Raw genomic sequence first — 19,895 nt, 5'->3', positions numbered from 1 at the left:
AATGTCATGTTTTCTACTTAGAGTAAACGCTAATTTCATACAACACGTGTCCATTTAATTTGCCAAAATCAATATTCAATATATTTCTACAATATCAGTTACTTTAAATGTAATAATATATTCTAAATTCTCTCCATTTCACCACTACTGTTAATAGGGCTCCAATTATCGCGCCTCCTTAAATCTCAAATACGTATCCGGTATTTTCTACACATGCGTTCAATACATTCAAGCATGAGCAATCGTATGTGGCAAAATATTTGTTGAAATGAACTTTTCAGACGGAAAAAAAGAAATCGTACGATTACTCTCCAGAGTAAATTCAAAGGACCTGCCACGTTTAATTGACTGGATGAAAAACTCTGGTATTTAATAACCCTGGCATTAGCTATGTTAAGACTAAACCAACCATCCCATGTTCATGTTGGATTATGATGTTTTAACTGTATTACGTTAGCTAGTCATTGTGTTTCTTGCAGATGAAGTGGATGATGGATTGATTGACAATCAAAAGGTTATACTTCAAAGTATTTCTGAGGATCTTAGGGCATGTCTTCCTTTGGAGGCTGTGCTCTCCTCCGAGTCCTTGGCTATTCAGAAGGTGGGTTACTGTAATTGCTTTCATTCCTCAACATCTTTACTCCGGGCCAAATTTACTTGCTGAGTGCTTGTATTTGGTGCAAGGTGTGTGTATTTTATTTTCAGAGAGGAATAAAAATAAAAAAACACTCACACTTAAAATTAGACTTTTATGTAATTAAATGGGTATTTCACCCAAATTACAAAATTACGTTGGTTTCCTTACGCTCTAAGCAGTCTATGGACAAGGTATGACAACAATCCATGCTTTGGTTTAGTTTCCCTTGAACTGTTTCCACATGCTAACGTGTGTGGTACAAATCCCAATCAAGTCATGGGACTGTTTTTCACACATCTCCAAATAATCCAAAAGTATCTAAACTTGTGAAGCTGAACAAAGTCACAGATGATTTGAACACGTGTGAAAAATGTATTATCGGTCCCATGGCTTGAATGGGATTTGTGCCACAAATGCTAAAATGTTAGCATGTGGAAACTGTGTCCAGGGAAACTAAACCAAAGCATGGATTGCTGTCATACCTTGTCCAGAGACTGCTTACAGTGTAAGTAACCAGTGTAATTTTGTAATTTCGGTGTACTATCGCTTTGACTGTCACAAATGAACTAATTATGTTCATCATCAATTGATTATTCAGACCCAACAGAAACCCCAGCCCACACTGCATGTGGATGCTTTCCTGTATGACGAGGACACCGTGGATACACTCTGTGAGGAGGGCAAGATGAGCCGCAACTACTGCCTGAACTGTGGCACTCACAGAACAGCTCCCCTGGGTAGGTTTGCCTAGCATGGGCCTCCCGAGTGACGCAGTGCTCTATGGCACAGCAAAGCAGTGCTTCAGGCGTAACTACAGACCCGGGTTTGATCCCAGGCAGTGTCGAAGCCAGCGGAGACCCATGAGGCGGCGCACAATTGGCCCAGCGTCGTCTGGGTTAGGGGAGGGTTTGGCCGGCCAGGATGTCCTTTTCCCACCGCGCTCTAGAGACTCCTTGTGGTGGGCCAGGCACATGCACGCTGACTTAGGTCGCTAGTTTTACGGTGTTTCCTCCGACACGTTGGTGCGGCTGGCTTCTTGGTTAAGCAAGCAGTGTGTCAAGAAGCAGGGAGGTTTGGCAGGGTCGTATTTCGGAGGATACATGGCTCTCAACCTTCGCCTCTCCCGAGTCAGTACGGGAGTTGCAGCGATAGGACAAGACTGTAACTACCAATTGGATATCACGAAATTGGGGAGAAAAAGGTGTAAAAAGTAGAAGAAAAAAAGGTTTGCCTTGCCTGGTTAATCATTGTACATGTTCTGAAGGATCATGCCATCTCACCAACAATCCAATTACCCAAAGCCCATCAATAATCATACTGAACAAAAATATAAGCGCAGCATGTAAAGTATTGGTCCCATGTTTCATGAGCTGAAATAAAATATCCCATAAATGTTCCATAAGCACAAAAATATTATTTATCCCAAATATTATGCACAAATGTGTTTACATCCCTGTTAGTGAGCATTTCTCCTTTGCCAAGATAATCCATCAACATGACAGGTGTGGCATATCAGGAAGCGTATTAAACAGCATAATCATTACACAGGTGCATCTTGTGCTGGGACAATAATAGGCCACTCTAAAATGTGCAGTTTTATCACACAACACAATGCCACAGATGTCGCACATTTTGAGAGCATGCAATTGACATGCTTAATACAGAAATGTCCACCAGAGCTTTTGCCAGAGAATTGAATGTTCATATTTCTATCATAAACCGCCTCCAACGTAGTTTTAGAGAATTTGGAAGTATGTCCAACCGGCCTCACAACCTCTACCTCATGTATGATGTTGTGTTAGTTGAGCGGTTTGATGATGTTAATGTTCTGAACAGTGCCCCATGGGGGTGGTGGGGTTATGGTGTGGGTAGGCATAAGCTTTGGACAATGAACACAATTGCATTTTATGGATGGCAATTTGAATGCAGAGAGATACCGTGATGAGATCCTGAGGCCCATTAGCGTGCCATTCATCCGCCACCATCATCTCATGTTTCAGCATGAAAATGCACTGCCCCATGTCACAAGGATCTGTACACAATTCCTAATGCTGAAAATGTCCCAGTTATTCCATGGCTTGCATACTCACCAGGCATGTCACCCATTGAGCATGTTTGGGATGCCCTGGGTGGACGTGTTTCACTTCCCGACAGTGTTCCACATCCCGACAGTATCCAACAACTTTGCACAGCCATTGAAGATGAGTAAGACAACATTCCACATGCCACAATCAACAGCTTGATCATGTGAAGGAGAAAATGGCCAGATTATTATTATTTTTAAAGGTATTTATGACCAACAGTTGCATATCTTTATTCCCAGTCAAGTGAAATCTGTAGATTAGGGCCTAATTTATTTATTTACAGTGCCTTGCGAAAGTATTCGGCCCCCTTGAACTTTGCGACCGTTTGCCACATTTCAGGCTTCAAACATAAAGATATAAAACTGTATTTTTTTGTGAAGAATCAACAACAAGTGGGACACAATCATGAAGTGGAACGACATTTACTGGATATTTCAAACTTTTTTAACAAATCAAAAACTGAAAAATTGGGCGTGCAAAATTATTCAGCCCCATAAAGTTAATACTTTGTAGCGCCAGACTTGATTACACACAGGTGGATTGTATTTATCATCATTAGTCATTTAGGTCAACATTGGATCATTCAGAGATCCTCACTGAACTTCTGGAGAGAGTTTGCTGCACTGAAAGTAAAGGGGCTGAATAATTTTGCACGCCCAATTTTTCAGTTTTTGATTTGTTAAAAAAGTTTGAAATATCCAATAAATGTCGTTCCACTTCATGATTGTGTCCCACTTGTTGTTGATTCTTCACAAAAAAATACAGTTTTATATCTTTATGTTTGAAGCCTGAAATGTGGCAAACGGTCGCAAAGTTCAAGGGGGCCGAATACTTCCGCAAGGCACTGTAAATGTACTGATTTCCTTATGAACTGTAACTCACTAAAATCTTTAAAATTGTTGCTAGTTGCGTTCATATTTTAGTTCAGCATAGATGTGTAAGATAAGGGTGGGTTTATAACCCTCATGTGGCAGCATTGTGTCAAATTAATGTTTATTTTAATGTTTATTTTCTCAGAGTTCATCTCTCACTCCTTCTCGATATTGGAGCTCCAGTTCCTTTTCCAGCATGTCCTACCAGACCTGACTGGGAGACTAGTGGTGGATGTGGGTTCCAGGCTAGGGGCAGTACTCTATGGGGTAAATTACAGTTTGGTTTGGAATGAAAGGGAAACCATTTATGGCATTGAGATGTATTGTTAAAGGTTATGTGAAAATATTGCTGGAAAATGTCATGAATTCTTTGGCAAAAAAGTATTTACTCTTCCAGTCATCTGTTGTGCTTCAGGGGTACCTGTACAGCTCTGCAATTCGGCTTGTTGGGGTAGAGATCAGTGCAGAGTTTGTCAGGCTTCAGAATATGGCTGTGGAGAAGTATGGCTTCAGTGACCGAATACAGGTAAAGCGATCATTAGTATAATTTTACATTTATTTATCTTGATCTTTGTTTTATGTTTTTAAAGAATGTAATTGCCACAGCTTTCTCTCATTGTCTCACATTTCTGCAGGTCATCCATGGAGATATCAGTACTCAGGATTCCCTGTTACAGAATGCAGATGTTCTCATCATGAACAATGTGTTTGAGTACTTTCTACAGCCCAATGACCAAATTAAGTAGGTAAACCTTGGACACCACACCAGGGGTGTATTCATTAGGACATATCGTTTCAAAAAGTTTTCCAACAGAAAATATCATTATCCTATAATGCAGCGTTTCCCAAACTCGGTCCTCAGGAACCCAAGGGGTGCACATTTTGTTTTTTGCCCTAACACTACACAGCTTATTCAAATGATCAAAGCTTGATGATTATCTGAATCAGCTGTGTAGTACCAGGACAAAAACCAACACGTGCACCCCTTGGGCTCCCAAGGGCCAAGTTTGGGAAACGCTGCAATATAGGATGCAGTAAGTGGTCATTGGAAGATTTCAATTGCATACTCCTCATGTCCTGTCTCCTTCTCAAAACCAATTGGATGAGAAAGCCAGAGGTCCCGCCCCTCTGACCTCCTCCAATGGGTTTTGATGAGGAGAGAGGGGTAAGGATGCAATTGAGATCTTCCTCATATATTGTATCTGGTAATGATGCTGTGTAGTACCAGGACAAAAACCAACATGTGCACCTCTTGGGGTCCCGAGGACGGACTTTGGGAAACCCTGCTCTAATGTCTCTATCCTCGTGCTTTTGTAGAGCCTGGTATTTTATCGTTCACAATTTCCGCAAGAAAGGTGCTCTATTGGTTACCGTTCCAAGCCTCCAGGAAGCACTTTCTTCACATCAGGTAAGTACTGAAAATGCCTGTAAAAACTTTCTGTTTTCCACACATTGAGAATTGAATGTTTCTATGATGTGTAACTTCAAGCATAATGCACACCTCTCTTGCTGTACTGTGCTCCTCCTTCAGGGAGGGATCAACCTCAGCAAGTGGGTAGAGGAACTACCTCTGGATTACAACGTCTATCTGGGGAAGGACGGTGACCTGGACGCATTCAAAAATATACACCTGTATAGGGTACTGTGACCCTGAGTGAAGACCAAACATCTGCTCAGACTTTCTGTCCCTTGGATATTGACTTTCTGCTGCAATTACAGATGGATTATCTTATAGGACTGTGCCCTACCATATCATGTTCAAGGTATAACAATCTATAAAGATGACTGAGTGATCTGTGATAAGAAATCCCAAATATCACTCTGATAATGTTATGTACTTTGCAGTTCAGTGAATGATTTGTCAGCCTTTTTACAGAAAATGTTTGACCAATGTCTGAAATACTGTAGTAAATGAGTAGTTAAAACATTTGCCTGATGGTTCTTGTATGTTCCCCTCTGAAACAGGAAGCATGGGAGGGTAGCATAATTACAGCAGAAAGTGGCTATTAAATGGCACCAGCTCTGAGGAACTTCTGTGTTGCCTTCTTTACCAACAGCATGGCATCACATCTCTTTTGCAGCGCTTTAATAGTGTTTCATTTTGGACTCTGTGGCAATTGTAATTACAATCTCTTTGATGGATTTTGCACCTTAGTTATGAGGCTCTCTAACTACACCAGACAGGCATCATGCATACGGGGCGGCAGGGTAGCCTTGTGGTTAGAGCTTTGGACTAGTAACCGGAAGGTTGCAAGTTCAAACCCCCTGAGCTGACAAGGTACAAATCTGCCTCTGAACAGTTAACCCACTAGGCTGTCATTGAAAATAAGAATTTGTTCTTAACTGTTAACTGACTTGCCTAGTTAAATAAAGGTCAAATAAAAAATGCAGTCATGTTATAGTAAACATGACACCATTGTTGAACATTGGCCTTCAGTCACTTTTTCAGTCTGTTTATTGAAATATGACACAAGCTGCGTTTACACAAGCTGACCTTTGTTTTACAAATCAGATAAGCTCTTTTGCAAATAATTGGTCAAAATATCAGAATAAGGCTGCCTGAGTAAACGCAGCATAAGAACAAAGCACGTACATATTGGTGATTCAAAGCCCACATGGCGGACAGACGGGAAGTTGGATGCATGTGGAAAATGTTAGGCGCTATAATATGTATAGGCGCTATGATTATGATCACTCACTTAAACCTGTACAAAGGTTGTGTATCAGTTGAAAAAGTATGTTTTACCAGAACAGATATGCTATGTTTTACTATTAATTTGTATGATGCTCTGAATCAAGTAGTAACAAATCCCATATTGCTTCTCCACTCCTCTGATGTTCAACGAAGATAAACATGATTGGAGGTGATGATGCGATTGGCGGGATAAACAACCAATGGAGATCATATAGTCTTCACTCAAGCTACGCCCTTCTATGCGCTTCTCATCTGTGAAATAGAGCGGATCAAATTTATAGTCAACACGCAGTCGGTCTGCTGGTGAAGTGGGGCAGTCCGTTGACTTTTTGTATTTTTCTCCCGCGGATTATTGTTTTAATGTTACATAACCGATCCGGTAAATCTCTTGAATTCTTCCTCTAGTATGCGAAAATGTTCTCGGGTGGTTTAAACATCGAGCTTTTTAATTGCTAATATCAGACAGGTTCCCATTCATTGAGCACATTTTCATGTGAGTTGGTTGGAAAAGCGTCACTTTTGTGTGTTACTGGAAGCGTGTGCCATTAACAAAGGCTGGATTTCCTCTTAAAATTGTCGTAGTTTATCACGACCATTTAAAAAAAAAATTTGGGTCACTGTCCTCATGTCTGAGTTTATTGCCGATGAATATTGATTTAAAACTTTGTAATTACATGGTTTCTGGCTTTCTTTTCCCTCCTTTTTGAGTCTCAAAGAGGACAAATCGGAGACGAAGATAAAGAAAGATGCCGCTTCTCCACAGAAAGCCGTTTGTCAGACAGAAGCCCCCAGCGGACCTCAAACCAGATGAAGAAGTGTTTCTTTGCAAAGTCACACATGAAATCTTCAGGACATACGAGTACGTGAAGACCAAATTGATAAATTCATTGACATTAAATAATGATCAATGTTAGTTATTAACTATTAAATGAGCATCCAATTTTGTCTCAACTCAAATTAGGAAAGTTTAACCATAGTGACAGCAAACATTAGCTAGCTTGCTAAGAAGCTAAAATCCACTGCGGTGCTGGAAGATGGACAAAGTACTACTTATTATAAACTAGTTGGTAAATCATTAATAATGTATTGTCTGGTTGACACCTATTTAGCTAGTCATCAGATGAAATGGGTCAGAACCGTTATTTCTATTCAGTTGTCCAACTTTATTTGGCAGGTGTAGCCAGCTTGATCACCGCTAGTTTAGCGGCTACTATAGCTAGCTAGTAGTGTTGGAGCGACTACCATTTAACGTAGCCGTGTTAACCAAGTATTTGGGCCTGCTAGCCAGCTTGAAGCTAGCGTTGCAAAATATCCAACTTGAGTCAACTTTATTTGACTATAATTATTGCCGTAATTTACTGTCATATCCATCGAGTAACTGGTTGGTTAATCTAACCAGTCTTAGAAGTTATCGGATGCTCTCTTAGATACTTTTACATAGTCCTAAAATGAGAGCAGAGCCGTTCGCGCTCATCACAACTCGTCTTGCCTCAGTTCGCGTGTGGAACGTGGGCAGGCTCATTGTTGTGGGATTGTTTATAGCTAGCTAACTAGGAAGCAACATGTTAACTAGTGTGTATAGTGACATATTTTAGCAATTTGTAACCCATAGCCTAGACAAACTTTTTAATTCGGACTTGCCTACGAATAATACTGACTTATTTCAAGGGGTTCTTGAAAGGTAAACAATTTTCACCCTGGCCCTCAGTCCAGATAGACTGCACGTTCCCATGTTACTGTACATTTAGTAGAGGGACAGTGACAGACATCTTTTAATTCTGTTAATTATTTTATCACTATTTTGAAGATACTGTTTTATATTTGTGGTTTTGCTTAAGGTATAATTTCTTTGGAATTGTATTTAGTCAGCATGTGTGACCGACTGATCAACATGACTTTGAGGTCCTATCGATGCAGAAACTGGAAAAGCATTTCAATATTTACAGTGTACACAGATGAGCAAGGTATATTTTGTGCAAGTTAGGTTGTGTTATGTTTTTAACGCTGATTTGGGGTGAGCATTGGTTTTTGTTTCCTCCTATGAATATGTGGGCAGCAATATTTTGCATATGTCCAGCCCAACATGCAAAATTAGTGAGCAATTTCATGCCCTTAAACATTAGGGCCCTTGTCAAAAGTAGTGATGTTACACTATAGGGGATATGCAATTATCTGTACTGACTAGAATCACCCCGTCTCCCAACAAGTGACTTCTTTGAGAGGACCATCCTATGCAACAGCCTAGTGTGGAGCTGTGCGGTGACGGGCAAGCCTGGCCTGACCTACCTGGAAGCTCTGGACTGTGAGAAGAGAGGTCGTCAGAGCCTCCAGAGCTTCCCCTCAGCCCTGGTGGTCCCCCTGCTGCACCTCACAGCCCTCACATACCGTACCCGGCTCCATGAGATCTGTGATGATGTGTATTCTTACGTCAAGGAGAGGTTCTTCCCTGGGGAGATTGTGGACGTTGTGACCCGCTCCGGTACCAGGTAAAGTGTTAATTTAACCACATGACCTCACCAAGCATCATCAGTTGTACTCAACTTTACTGTAATCTGGGTGTTCTGAGCCGCACCAGTGTCGGGTAATGTGTTGGTTTTATCCATATGATGACCTCCCCGACAGTCATCAGTTTCACTTTATTTTATACATATGACCTCATCTAGTGTCATCAGTTTCACTTCTAACCAGGGGTCTGATATCATTTGGTTTTATACCAGCTTCCTGAAGGACTACAATGCATTTTACGTTCTCTCCCTATGAGTCTCGGTGCTTTGATAGTTCCTGTATTTAGCCAAAGGAGTATTCATCCAATGTCTTGTTTATTTATGTTCACTAGCATTACCTTGGTGAATGTAGAGCCCAGCTCTTTGACAGTGAAATCATGTTCTCTGTAGTAAACCGATACATGGATTTTTGTCAATGTGGTTGAGAGTTGGCTATGACCTGTTTGGAGAGGGGCACCAGAGGAGCTCTAATATAGAATTGTATTTGTCACAATGCGCCGAACCTTACTGTGAAATTCTTACTTACAAAGTAAAAAAATAAACTAGCATTAATAACAATAATGAGGCTATATGCAGGGGGTACAGGTTAGTTGAGGTAATATGTACAGTACCAGTCAAAAGTTTGGACACTCATTCAAGGATTTCTTTATTTTTACTATTTTCTACATTGTAGAGTAATAGTGAAGACGTCAACTACGAAATAACACACGGAATCATGTAATAACCAAAAAAGTGTTAAACAAATCAATATATTTTTATATTTGAGATTCTTCAAAGTTGCCACCCTTTGCCTTGACAGCTTTGCACTTGTTGGCTGCTTGTCCTTCACTATGTAGTCCAACTCATCCCAAACCATCTCAATTGGGTTGAGGTCAAGTGATTGTGGAGGCCAGGTCATCTGATGCAGCACTCATCACTCTCCTTCTTGGTCAAATAGCCCTTACACAGCCTGGAGGTGTGTTGGGTCATTTTCCTGTTGAAAAACAAAGATAGTACCACTAAGTGCAAACCAGATGGGATGGCTTGTCACTGTAGAATGCTGTGGTAGCCATGCAGGTTAAGTGTGCCTTGAATTCTAAATAAATCTGTGCCACCAGCAAAGCACCATCTCCATGCTTCATGGTGGGAACTGCACACAGAGGTCGTCTGTTCATCTTCTCTGCGTCTCATGAAGACATGGCGATTGGAACCAAAAATCTCAGTCTAATGCCCATTGATCCTGTTTCTTGGCCCAGACAAGTCTCAAATCAAATTGTGTCACATTTCACCTTACAGTGAAGTGCTTACTTACAAGCCCTTAACCAACAATGCAGTTAAAAATAACAATAAAATAGAAGAGAAACAAATCATTAAAGAGCAGCACTAAATAACAATAGCAGGGCGGTATACATGCGCTAACGGTACAGAGTCAATATGGGGGGGGAACCGGTTAGTTGAGGTAGTATGTATATGTAGGTAGAGTTATTAAAGTGACTATGCATAGATAAGAGTAGCAGCGTAGGTGGGGGGTCGCAATGCAAATAGTCTGGGTTGCCGTTTTGATTAGCTGTTCAGGAGTCTTATGGCTTGGGGGTAGAAGCTGTTTAGAAGCCTCTTGGACCTAGACTTGGCGTTCCGGTACCGCTTGCCGTGCGGGAGCAGAGAGAACAGTCTATGACTAGGGTGGTTGGAGTCCTTGACAATTTTTAGGGCCTTCCTTCCTCTGACACCTCCTGGTATAGAGATCCTGGATGGCAGGAAGCTTGACCTCTGTACTGAGCCATACACACTACCCTCTGTAGTGGCTTGTGGTCAGAGCCCGAGCAGTTGTCATACCAGGCAGTGATGCAACCCGTCAAGATGCTCTCGATGGTGCAGCTGTAGAACCTTTTTGAGGATTATGGTCAGATTTGGCAAATGGAGGGCGAGGGAGAGCTTTGTACTTTTCACTCTGAGTGTGTGGAGTAAAGGTGGTCTAGAAGTTGTGGTTGCATATTTAACATGCTGATAGAAATGAGGTAAAACTGATTTAAGTTTCCCTGCATTAACGTCCCCGGCCGTTAGGAGCACTGCCTCTGGATGAGTGTTTTCCTGTTTGCTTATGGAGGTATACAGCTCATTGAGTGCAGTTTTAGTGCCAGCATCAGTCTGGTGGCATGTAGATTATGTGGTCTATAGGGTAGATTGTGTGGTCTACAGCTTATCATTAGATCCTCTACCTCAAGCGAGCAAAATCTCGAGACTTCCTTTAGATACCGTGCACCAGCTGTTGTTAACATGTATGCATCGACCCCCGCCCTGTGTCTTACCAGAGGCTGCTGTTCTGTCCTACTGATGTAGTGTATAACCCGCCAGCTCTATGTTCTTAATGTCGTCGTTCAGCCACGACTCGTGAAACATAAGATATTACAGTTAATGTCCCGTTGGTAGGATATACATGCTTTCAGTTCGTCCCATCTATTTTCCAGCGATTGAATGTTACCTAGCAGGACGGAAGGCAAATGCAGATTAGCCACTCGTCGCCTGATCCTCACAAGGCACCCTGATCTTTTGCTGCGAAATCTCAATTTCCTTCTCCAGCGAATGCCGGGGATCTGGGTCTGGTCGGGTGTCAGTAGTATCTCCCTCCCGTTCAACTTATTGAGGAACTCTTTGTCCAGTTTGAGGTGAGTAATCGCAGTTCTGAAGTCCAGAAGCTCTTTTCGGTCATAAGAGAAGGAAGCGGCAACATTATGTACAAAACAAGTTACGAACAACGTGAAAAAAACAAACAAAATATCATGGTTGGTTAAGAGCCGATAAGACTGCAGCTATCCCCTCCGGCGCCATCTTCAAACACAATGGCTTCTCTTCTTATTATTGGTGTCCTTTTAATAGTGGTGTCTTTGCAGCAAATTGACGATGAAGGCCTGATTTCACGCGGTCTTCGCCGAGCAGTTATTTATGTGTCTGTGACCTTTATTAGGGCTGCAATCTTTGAGGCTGGTAACTCTAATAAACTTATCCTCTGCAGCAGAGGTAACTCTGGGTCTTCCTTTCCTGTGGCGGTTCTCATGAGAGCCAGTTTCATCATAGCTCATGATGGTTTCTGTGACTGCACTTGAAGAAATGTTCAAAGTTCTTAATTTTCCACATTGACTGACCTTCATGTCTTAAAGTAATTATGGACTTTCGTTTCTCTTTGCTTACTTGTGCTGTTCTTGCCATAATATGTACTTGTTCTTTTACCAAATAGGGTTGTCTTCTGTATACCACCACTAGCTTGTCACAACACAACTGATTGGCTCAAATGCATTAAGAAGGAAAGAAATGCCACATTAACTTTAAACAAGGCACACCTGTTAATTGAAATATATTCCAGGTGACTACCTCATGAAGCTGGTTGAGAGATTGCCAAGAATGGCCAAAGCTGTCTTCCAGGCAATGGGTGGCTACTTTGAAGAATCAAACACTTTTTTGTTGTTGTTGGTTACTACATAATTCCTTATTTGTTATTTCATAGTTTTGATGACTAAAGAAATCGTTGAATGAGTGTGTCCAAACTTTTGACTGGTACTGTATATAATGTCTTCAACTTCCTGAGTGGGAAGTTGACTGACTCCTTCTGGACCTTACCCCTACCTAACATTTAGGCCTACATCAGCACAACCATCTCAGAAAATCCTAGGGAGAGCCCTGATTGTACATTTTTAAATGTATTTCTTGTTAGCTACTGTAGAGCAGCCAGGTACCCATAACATTAAGTCTATAGTTACCAGTCCTACTAAGGGTAGTCTTCTGCCAACATTATTAGGCAACAAGAAATATGCTTTGGCCTTTTGATTTGAGCAGTGTGGATGTCGCGCTCCATTGTGGGGATGGATGGGAGTGTGCTCTTACTCCTGTCGTCCACGATCAGCTCCTTGGTTTTATTGACGTTGAAGGAGAGGTTGTTGTCCTGGGACCACACTGAGTCTCAGACCTCCCCTCTGTAGGCTGTCTCCTGACCGTCCTTATCCTGTGGCTACTAGATTATAGAAGCCACTGGGCATATGGATCTAAATAAATGAGCCCTCTTCATTCCAAGAGGACATCGGTCAGCCATCATAAACTGAACTTTGAAAATAACACAACGGGAGGGACTGAGTGGATGGACCTAAGGCAGGCTCTGTGATTGGCTGAGCCAGCAAAAGGAGTTGTCCCAGACATTACATTATCACAGCTTAGCAGTAGGTAGCTGAGTGAGAGAATGCCAGACAAGAAGCAACATGCACCCACAGCAGGGGGGGCAGAGGGAAGGGGGAGTAGGCCAGTGGTTTAGGTATTAGTGTGAGCATGTATTGTTACAAATATTCTTAAGTCTGGGCCTCAACAATGACCATTTCAATTCTGCTACTATGACTATTGTTACAAGTACAGTTATTGAGCAGATTTCATCTAATTTTAAACATGTTAATGAACTAGACCTAGAGCCTTTCACTGAATGAATTTTAAGCCCCATCTATGCTCGTGACGTTTAGACCCTACCCTACCTAGGCCCAATTTTCTAATGTGAAATTTAAGCCCTGGTCCTGCCCTAAATCAGAAATAACTTCCATTAGCTGCTCGTCTGTCTTGCGCTGCATACACTCTGTGCATGACTTGTGAGTATCCATAGCAACACCTCTGCTTGGTGACGAGACTGAGAGCAGTTGGCTGTGAACCAGCTACTTTTCGTCACTCAACTCAAGGAACATTTTATTTTCAGTAAAATAATCTCTCCTGTGGAGTCAGACAATGTTTTAGTCTTATTTAAAGAGGTTGAAGCACTTCTGACGCTATATGTACATGGAATATGTACTACGCAGCAGAGCACAAGCAAATGGCTCAGCTTCAGAATGTTAATGATACATGAGTACTAGCTGTTCCTTAGTTATTGATAGAAAAACAGGCCCTACCCGGCCCTAACCCACTGTACAATGTTGAGACCTACCGGGGTGGGGTAGCAGAGCTCTAACTGGACCTTAGAAGCCCCATGGACTTGTAATACAGGGGTTTTCAGTGATTTAGCTTTGTTTCCTATTTGCTATCTCCTTGTATTGGGCAACAAAACAAACACTTTCATTCAAGAGATATATTACACACACACAGTTGAAGTCGGAAGTTTACATACTTAGGTTGGAGTCATAAACTCGTTTTTCAACCACTCCACTAATGTCTTGTTAACAAACTATAGTTTTGGCAAGTCGGTTAGGACATCTACTTTGCATGACACAAGTCATTTTTCCAACAATTGTTTACAGACAGATTATTTCACTTATAATTCACTGTATCACAATTCCAGTGGGTCGGAAGTTTACATACACTAAGTTGACTGTGCCTTATAAACCGCTTGGTTCATTCCAGAAAATGATGTTGAGGCTTTAGAAGCTTCTGATAGGCCAATTGACATAATTTGAGTCAATTGGAGGTGTACCTGTGGATGTATTTCAAGGCCTACCTTCAAACTCTATAGACCTCCACCAGTCTGGTTTATCCTTGGGAGCAATTTCCACAAGCCTGAAGGTACCACGTTCATCTGTACAAACAATAGTACGCAAGCATGAACACCATGGGACCACGCTGCCGTCATACCGCTCAGGAAGGAGACGCTTTCTATCTCCTAGAGATGAATGTACTTTGGTGCAAAAAGTGCAAATCAATCCCAGAACAACAGCAAAGGATCTTGTGAAGATGCTGGAGGAAACGGGTACAAAGGTATCTATATCCACAGTAAAACGAGTCCTATATCGACATAACCTTAAAGGCCGCTTAGCGAGGAAGAAGCCACTGCTCTAAAACTACCCTATAAAAGACAGACTACGGTTTGCAACTGCACATGGGGACAATATTGTACTTTTGGAGAAACGTCCTCTGGTCTGATGAGACAAAAATAGAACTGTTTGGCCATAATGCCCATTGTTATTTTTGTAGGAAAAATGGCCCGATTGCAAGCCGAAGAACACCATCCCAACCGTGAAGCACTGGGATGGCAGCATCATGTTGTGGGAGTGCTTTGCTGCAGGAGGGACTGGTGCACTTCACAAAATAGATGGCATCATGAGGAAGGACAAATTATGTGGATATATTGAAGCGACATCTCAAGACATCAGACAGGAAGTTTAAAGCTTGGTCGCAAATGGGTTTTCCAAATGGACAATGACCCCAAGCATACTTCCAAAGTTGTGGCAAAATGGCTTAAGGACAACAGTCAAGGAATTGGAGTGGCCATCACAAAGCCCTGACCTCAATCCCATAGAAAATTTGTGGGCATAACTGAAAACGTATGCGAGCAAGGAGGCCTACAAACCTGACTCAGTTACACTAGCTCTGTCATGAGGAATGGGCCAAAATTCACCCAACTTATTGTGGGGAGCTTGTGGAAGGCTACCTGAAACGTTTGACCCAAGTGAAGCAATTTAAAGGCATTGCTTCCCAATACTAATTGAGTGTATGTAAACTTCTGACCCACTGGGAATGTGATGAAAGAAATAAAAGCTGAAATAATTCTCTCTATTCTGACATTTCACATTCTTAAAGTAGTGATCCTAACTGACCTAAGACGGGGAATTTTTACAAGGATTAAATGTCAGGAATTGTGAAACTGAGTTGGAATGTATTTGGCTAAGGTGTATGTAAACTTCCTACTTCATCTGTGTATTTGTTTTTGCCATCTGTGTGTGTGTTTTACATGCATCGGATTGACCATGCAGCTGTGTTTTTCAATCAATTGAAATGTGTTTTGAATATTTCCTACAGGCAGCTATGTGAAATCTTGGATGTGCAGTCTCCCCACCATTCCAACGGGCCGGTCAATGGGCATGCCAAACTTCAGATGGAGGGGGACTTCATCATCATCAGTGACAGTGAGGAGGACTCTCCTAAAAGCCCCAAATCAAAGGCCAATGGGTCAGTCTGTAAGCCAAGCTATTCAGAGCTGCATCTGAATATGCATCCTAATCCCTATGGTCAAAAGTAGTGCACTTTATAGGGACTAGGGTGCCATTGCACATGCACACCAAGTCTTTGCCCCTGTTTTTAGTTTCTTTGTTAGCATGGATTAATACCTTTTTGCCCCCCCCGTCATGTTTAAAGCAAGACAAAGAAATCTGTCAACCCGTCTGTGTTCAAGTACAAAGTACAGCCCATCAAGGAAGGCAGTGTTCCCATATTCACCAAGGCTGGTCAGATGAGGTGAGACTAACCTACTGACTAACAATGTTCTGGTAGCTTGTATTGTTCTTATTCAACAGTTAATCCCCTCTGACTTTTTAAATGGAACCACTAACCGTTATTCCTGTCTCTTGCTCGCTTATTTTAGCCGTAAGAAGAACACGTTTTCACGAGACAGACTAAAGCTGCTGCTCAAACAGCATTGTGAACCACAGAACGGAGTCGTTATGATCAAGGTATTAAGATTGAACTTGAAAATATTATGAAATATGCCCGTTGGTGTGTGTTCCTTTTTAAGCAAAAACTCTTAAGGATCTTGTGGCCATTTGAATCAAGTAGGGCCGTCCCCGACTACAGAACCTTGGTCAACCAAAATGTGTCTCTTCTTTCGACCAATCGATTTGTAAATGTGTATTTTTCCATATAGACAGACCCTATGCGTTTTTTAAAATAAAATCCACTGTATGCATTGAGCTTATCTGATGCTTTAAGCTTACTGTTCGATGAAATAACACGCAAATGACTCGAATGAGCCAGAGATCTAGAACTCAACCAGACCCAACCAACCAGACCCAACCATTCTCTTCAAACTCCTGCTGGCTTTTACTCTCCTGAAGTTGCTCACAATAGGCTACACGAGGAGTCGGCAACCTTTCTCATGTGGAATGCCAATTTCTTACCAATTCTACCAATCTGCGTGCCAGTTATGTTTTTCATATCAACATTTTTGTGGAACAGTTTCATTTATAATAAGTCTTCATATCTCAATCATTGTCATGTGATTAATAAAGAAAATTATACTTTTTAGGTTTAACATCTATTTAATCCCAGCCCCTGTCGCCGCAGGACATCTTTTGCCTCTTGGCAGGCTGTCATTGTAAATAAGAAGCCTAGTGGTTAGAGCGTTGGACTAGTAACCGGAAGGTTGCAAGTTCAAATCCCCGAGCTGACAAGGTACAAATCTGTCGTTCTGCTCCTGAACCCACTAGGCCGTCATTGAAAATAAGAATTTGTTCTTAACTGACTTGCCTAGTTAAATAAAGGTAAAAAAATAAATAAAGGTTCAATAAAATAAATGAATAAATATGGCCAACTATGTAAAAAATAGCCTACTTAAATCTAGCAAATTAAACATTAAATCGCATTTGTCTACGCATGGCCTGTCTGCAATGAACTGGAAACATTGTATCAACTATTAACTTGGCTCAGGCCTGAAGCAGGTGCTAGTGAACTTGCAACATTGTATCAAGTTTCCTGCACCAGTGAGCTTGGGACAGACACAGCTGTTGGCTGTATTCAGACCCTTTGATATGAGACTTGAAATTAAGCTCCGGTACATCCTGTTTCTACAACTTGATTGGAGTCCACCTGTGGTAAATTCAGTTGATTGGACATGATTTGGAAAGGCACACACCTGTCTGTATAAGGTCCCACAGTTGACAGTGCATGTCAGAGCAAAAACCAAGCTGAGGTCGAAGGAATTGTCCGTAGAGCTCCGAGACAGGATTGTGTCGAGGTAAAGATCTGGGGAAGGGTAATAAAACATTTCTGCAGCAGTGAAGGTCCCCAAGAACACAATGGCCTCCGTCATTCTTAAATGGAAGAAGTTTGGAACCACCTAGAGCTGGCCGCCCGGCCAAACTGAGCAATCGGGGGAGAAGGGCCTTGGTCAGGGAGGTGACCAAGAACCTGATGGTCACTCTGACTGAGCTCCAGAGTTCATCTGTGGAGATGGGAGAACCTTCCAGAAGGACAACCATCTCTCTGCAGCACTCCACCAATGGTAGAGTTGCAAGATGGAAGTCACTCTTCAGTAAAAGGCACATGACAGCCTGCTTGGAGTCTTCCAAAAGGCACCTAAAGGACTCTGACCATGAGAAACAAAGTCCTCTGGTCTGATGAAACCAATATTGAACTCCTTGGACTGAATGCCAAACATCACATCTGGAGGAAACCTGACACCAGCCCTATGGGGATCGTGGTGGCAGCATCATGCTGTGGGGATATTTTTCAGTGGCAGGGACTGAGCGATTGAGGCAAAGATGAACGGCATGAAGTACAGAGAGATCCTTGCTGAAGTCCAGTCGGAGGCCCTGAGCAGGTTAACAGGACAATGACCCTAAGCAGACAGCCAAGACACTGCAGGACTGGCTTCGGGAAAAGACTCAATGTCCTTAAGTGGCCCAGCCAGAGCCTGGACTTGAACCTGATCGAACATCTGGCGAGACCTGAAAAATAGTTGTGCTGCGACGCTTCCCATCCAACCTGACAAAGCTTGAGAGTCTCTGCAGAGAAGAATGGGAGAAACTCTCCAAATACAGGTGTGCCAAGCTTGTAGCGGTTACCCAAGAAGACTCCAGGTTGTAATCACTGCCAAAGATGCTTCAACAAAGTACTGGGGGAAAGGTCTGAATACTTATGTAAATGTGATATTTCAGTTTATTTTTAATACATTTGCAAACATTTCTTACCATGTTTTTGCTTTGTCATTATGGGTTGTGTGTTTGAGGGGAATAAAAAACCCATCTATTTTAGAATAAGGCTGTAATGTAACAATGTGGAAAAAGTCTAGGTCTGAATACTTCCCGAAGTGTGTGTGTGCTACTGCTTGACGACAAAAAAAATCTGTCGACTAATTTGGGTCAGCCCTAGAATCAAGGAACTGTCATTTTGCGCTAGTGTTGTTGCCAACAGTTTCTTATTTGTGTTTCATGCTTAGGCATCAACTGTTGCTAAGTACAAGTTGGCAGAACAGCACTTCTCCCAGTTTTTCCCTGACCAGCCGCCTGTGTTTGTCTTCAGTCCTCCTCCTAAAGGGCGGAGCAGGCCCAAGAATGATTCTTCTCCTCGAGAGGTGAGGATTGGCAATGTACTTGTCCCATATGACTCTACAGGTCCTGGTCAAGTCGTACACTGTATAGGGAATAGGCTGCCATTTTGGACACATACCATATGTACACCCTTTGTTATAACATATTCGCTGAGTAATCATAACAATCTTATTATATTGTAAATGCTAACTTTTTGTTTGACTTCCACCATGAATTTGCTCAGTACGACTTGTGACGAAATTTTAAGAGACGATTGCGTTTTGATTATTTATTTCCTTTACTGTAGGCAGCAGAGGAAAAGCTTCGTCTGATGCAGCAGAAAGAGGAGATGATAGCTATGGGTGAGTCCAGTAGATTAGTTGGATATTAGTAGATAATTCTTAGCATGTTATCATGTAAGTGCAAAAAGTAGTGCAGTGTTAGCATGTAAGTGCTAATGAGTCTGCCAAAAGATGTATGAATGATCCCATGGTTTGGCTGCCACATTTAATCTATATATCAAAAATGGTGACAATGTGTTTTAATGAATCTGTCATGTTCAGCACATGAAAAGGCCAATCGGGAGAGGGAAGATGACCTGGGGGCCAAAAAGAAAGAGAAGGAGGACAAAGAAAAGAAGAGGGAAGAGATGAAAAAGATGTTTGAAGAGGAGAAGCAGAGGAGGAAAGACGAGAAAGAACGTATGAAAGTGGAAAAGGAAAAAGTACGTTACGATTAACATTATTTTTGATCGATATCACTGGGTTTTTAATTTACATTTGTACACCATACAACGTCTCAGATCACTTAATATAGATTACACTGTATGGATCGTAATACTATATTGCAGGAGAGAGAGAAGCTGAAGGAGGAGAAGAAGAAATATGCAGAGAGACTAAAGATCTGGAGCAAACCCAGAGAAGACATGGAGTGTGACGACCTGAAGGTAAGCAGCCCCAACCTTAGCTAGTTTTTGTTTGGCCTCATCCTCCGTAATTGAAACGCTTACTTTTTCTCATTGATACAAGAAAGTTGGTGCTGTATAGGCAACTTCTGTGTTCGATATGAGTTGGCTATACAGCGGAAACTCATCTGCGTCCATGTTAGCCTTTTGTGTTTTAAGACACAACCGTTGTGAAACATT

General features: G+C 41.9%; 2 protein-coding genes across 7 annotated transcripts in view; both read left to right on the top strand.

Moving 5' to 3' along the window:
• The first annotated feature begins 195 nt into the window (after positions 1–195).
• Positions 196–5,520, top strand: LOC110505783 (class I SAM-dependent methyltransferase). Its single transcript, XM_021585219.2, has 8 exons — positions 196–365; positions 480–601; positions 1,236–1,374; positions 3,739–3,860; positions 4,009–4,119; positions 4,229–4,335; positions 4,911–5,001; positions 5,125–5,520. The coding sequence occupies exons 1-8, from the start codon at positions 269–271 to the stop codon at positions 5,239–5,241; spliced, it is 906 nt and encodes a 301-aa protein (XP_021440894.1). The 5' UTR covers positions 196–268; the 3' UTR covers positions 5,242–5,520.
• A 1,000-nt stretch (positions 5,521–6,520) lies between these two features.
• Positions 6,521–19,895, top strand: part of LOC110505782 (bromodomain adjacent to zinc finger domain protein 1A) — a 72,723-nt gene continuing 59,348 nt past the window's right edge. For 2 of the 6 annotated variants that reach the window (XM_036962347.1, XM_036962343.1), the window contains exons 1-10: positions 6,521–6,667; positions 6,997–7,147; positions 8,496–8,774; positions 15,528–15,677; positions 15,864–15,962; positions 16,090–16,177; positions 18,661–18,795; positions 19,059–19,113; positions 19,315–19,475; positions 19,602–19,697. In XM_036962347.1, the coding sequence (XP_036818242.1) occupies positions 7,035–7,147; positions 8,496–8,774; positions 15,528–15,677; positions 15,864–15,962; positions 16,090–16,177; positions 18,661–18,795; positions 19,059–19,113; positions 19,315–19,475; positions 19,602–19,697 (1,176 nt within the window). In that variant the 5' untranslated portion in view covers positions 6,521–6,667; positions 6,997–7,034. Of the gene's footprint in view, positions 6,782–6,996; positions 7,148–8,495; positions 8,775–15,527; positions 15,678–15,863; positions 15,963–16,089; positions 16,178–18,660; positions 18,796–19,058; positions 19,114–19,314; positions 19,476–19,601; positions 19,698–19,895 lie in introns of all 6 variants that reach the window. The other 4 variants (XM_036962345.1, XM_036962344.1, XM_036962348.1 and 1 more) reach the window with 4 other exon arrangements.

The sequence above is a fragment of the Oncorhynchus mykiss genome, chromosome 25, assembly GCF_013265735.2.
Source record: "Oncorhynchus mykiss isolate Arlee chromosome 25, USDA_OmykA_1.1, whole genome shotgun sequence".
NCBI classification, from domain to species: domain Eukaryota; kingdom Metazoa; phylum Chordata; class Actinopteri; order Salmoniformes; family Salmonidae; genus Oncorhynchus; species Oncorhynchus mykiss.
The sequence above is the reverse complement of the archived record's forward strand: the minus strand, read 5'-3'. Positions and strand labels throughout refer to the sequence as shown.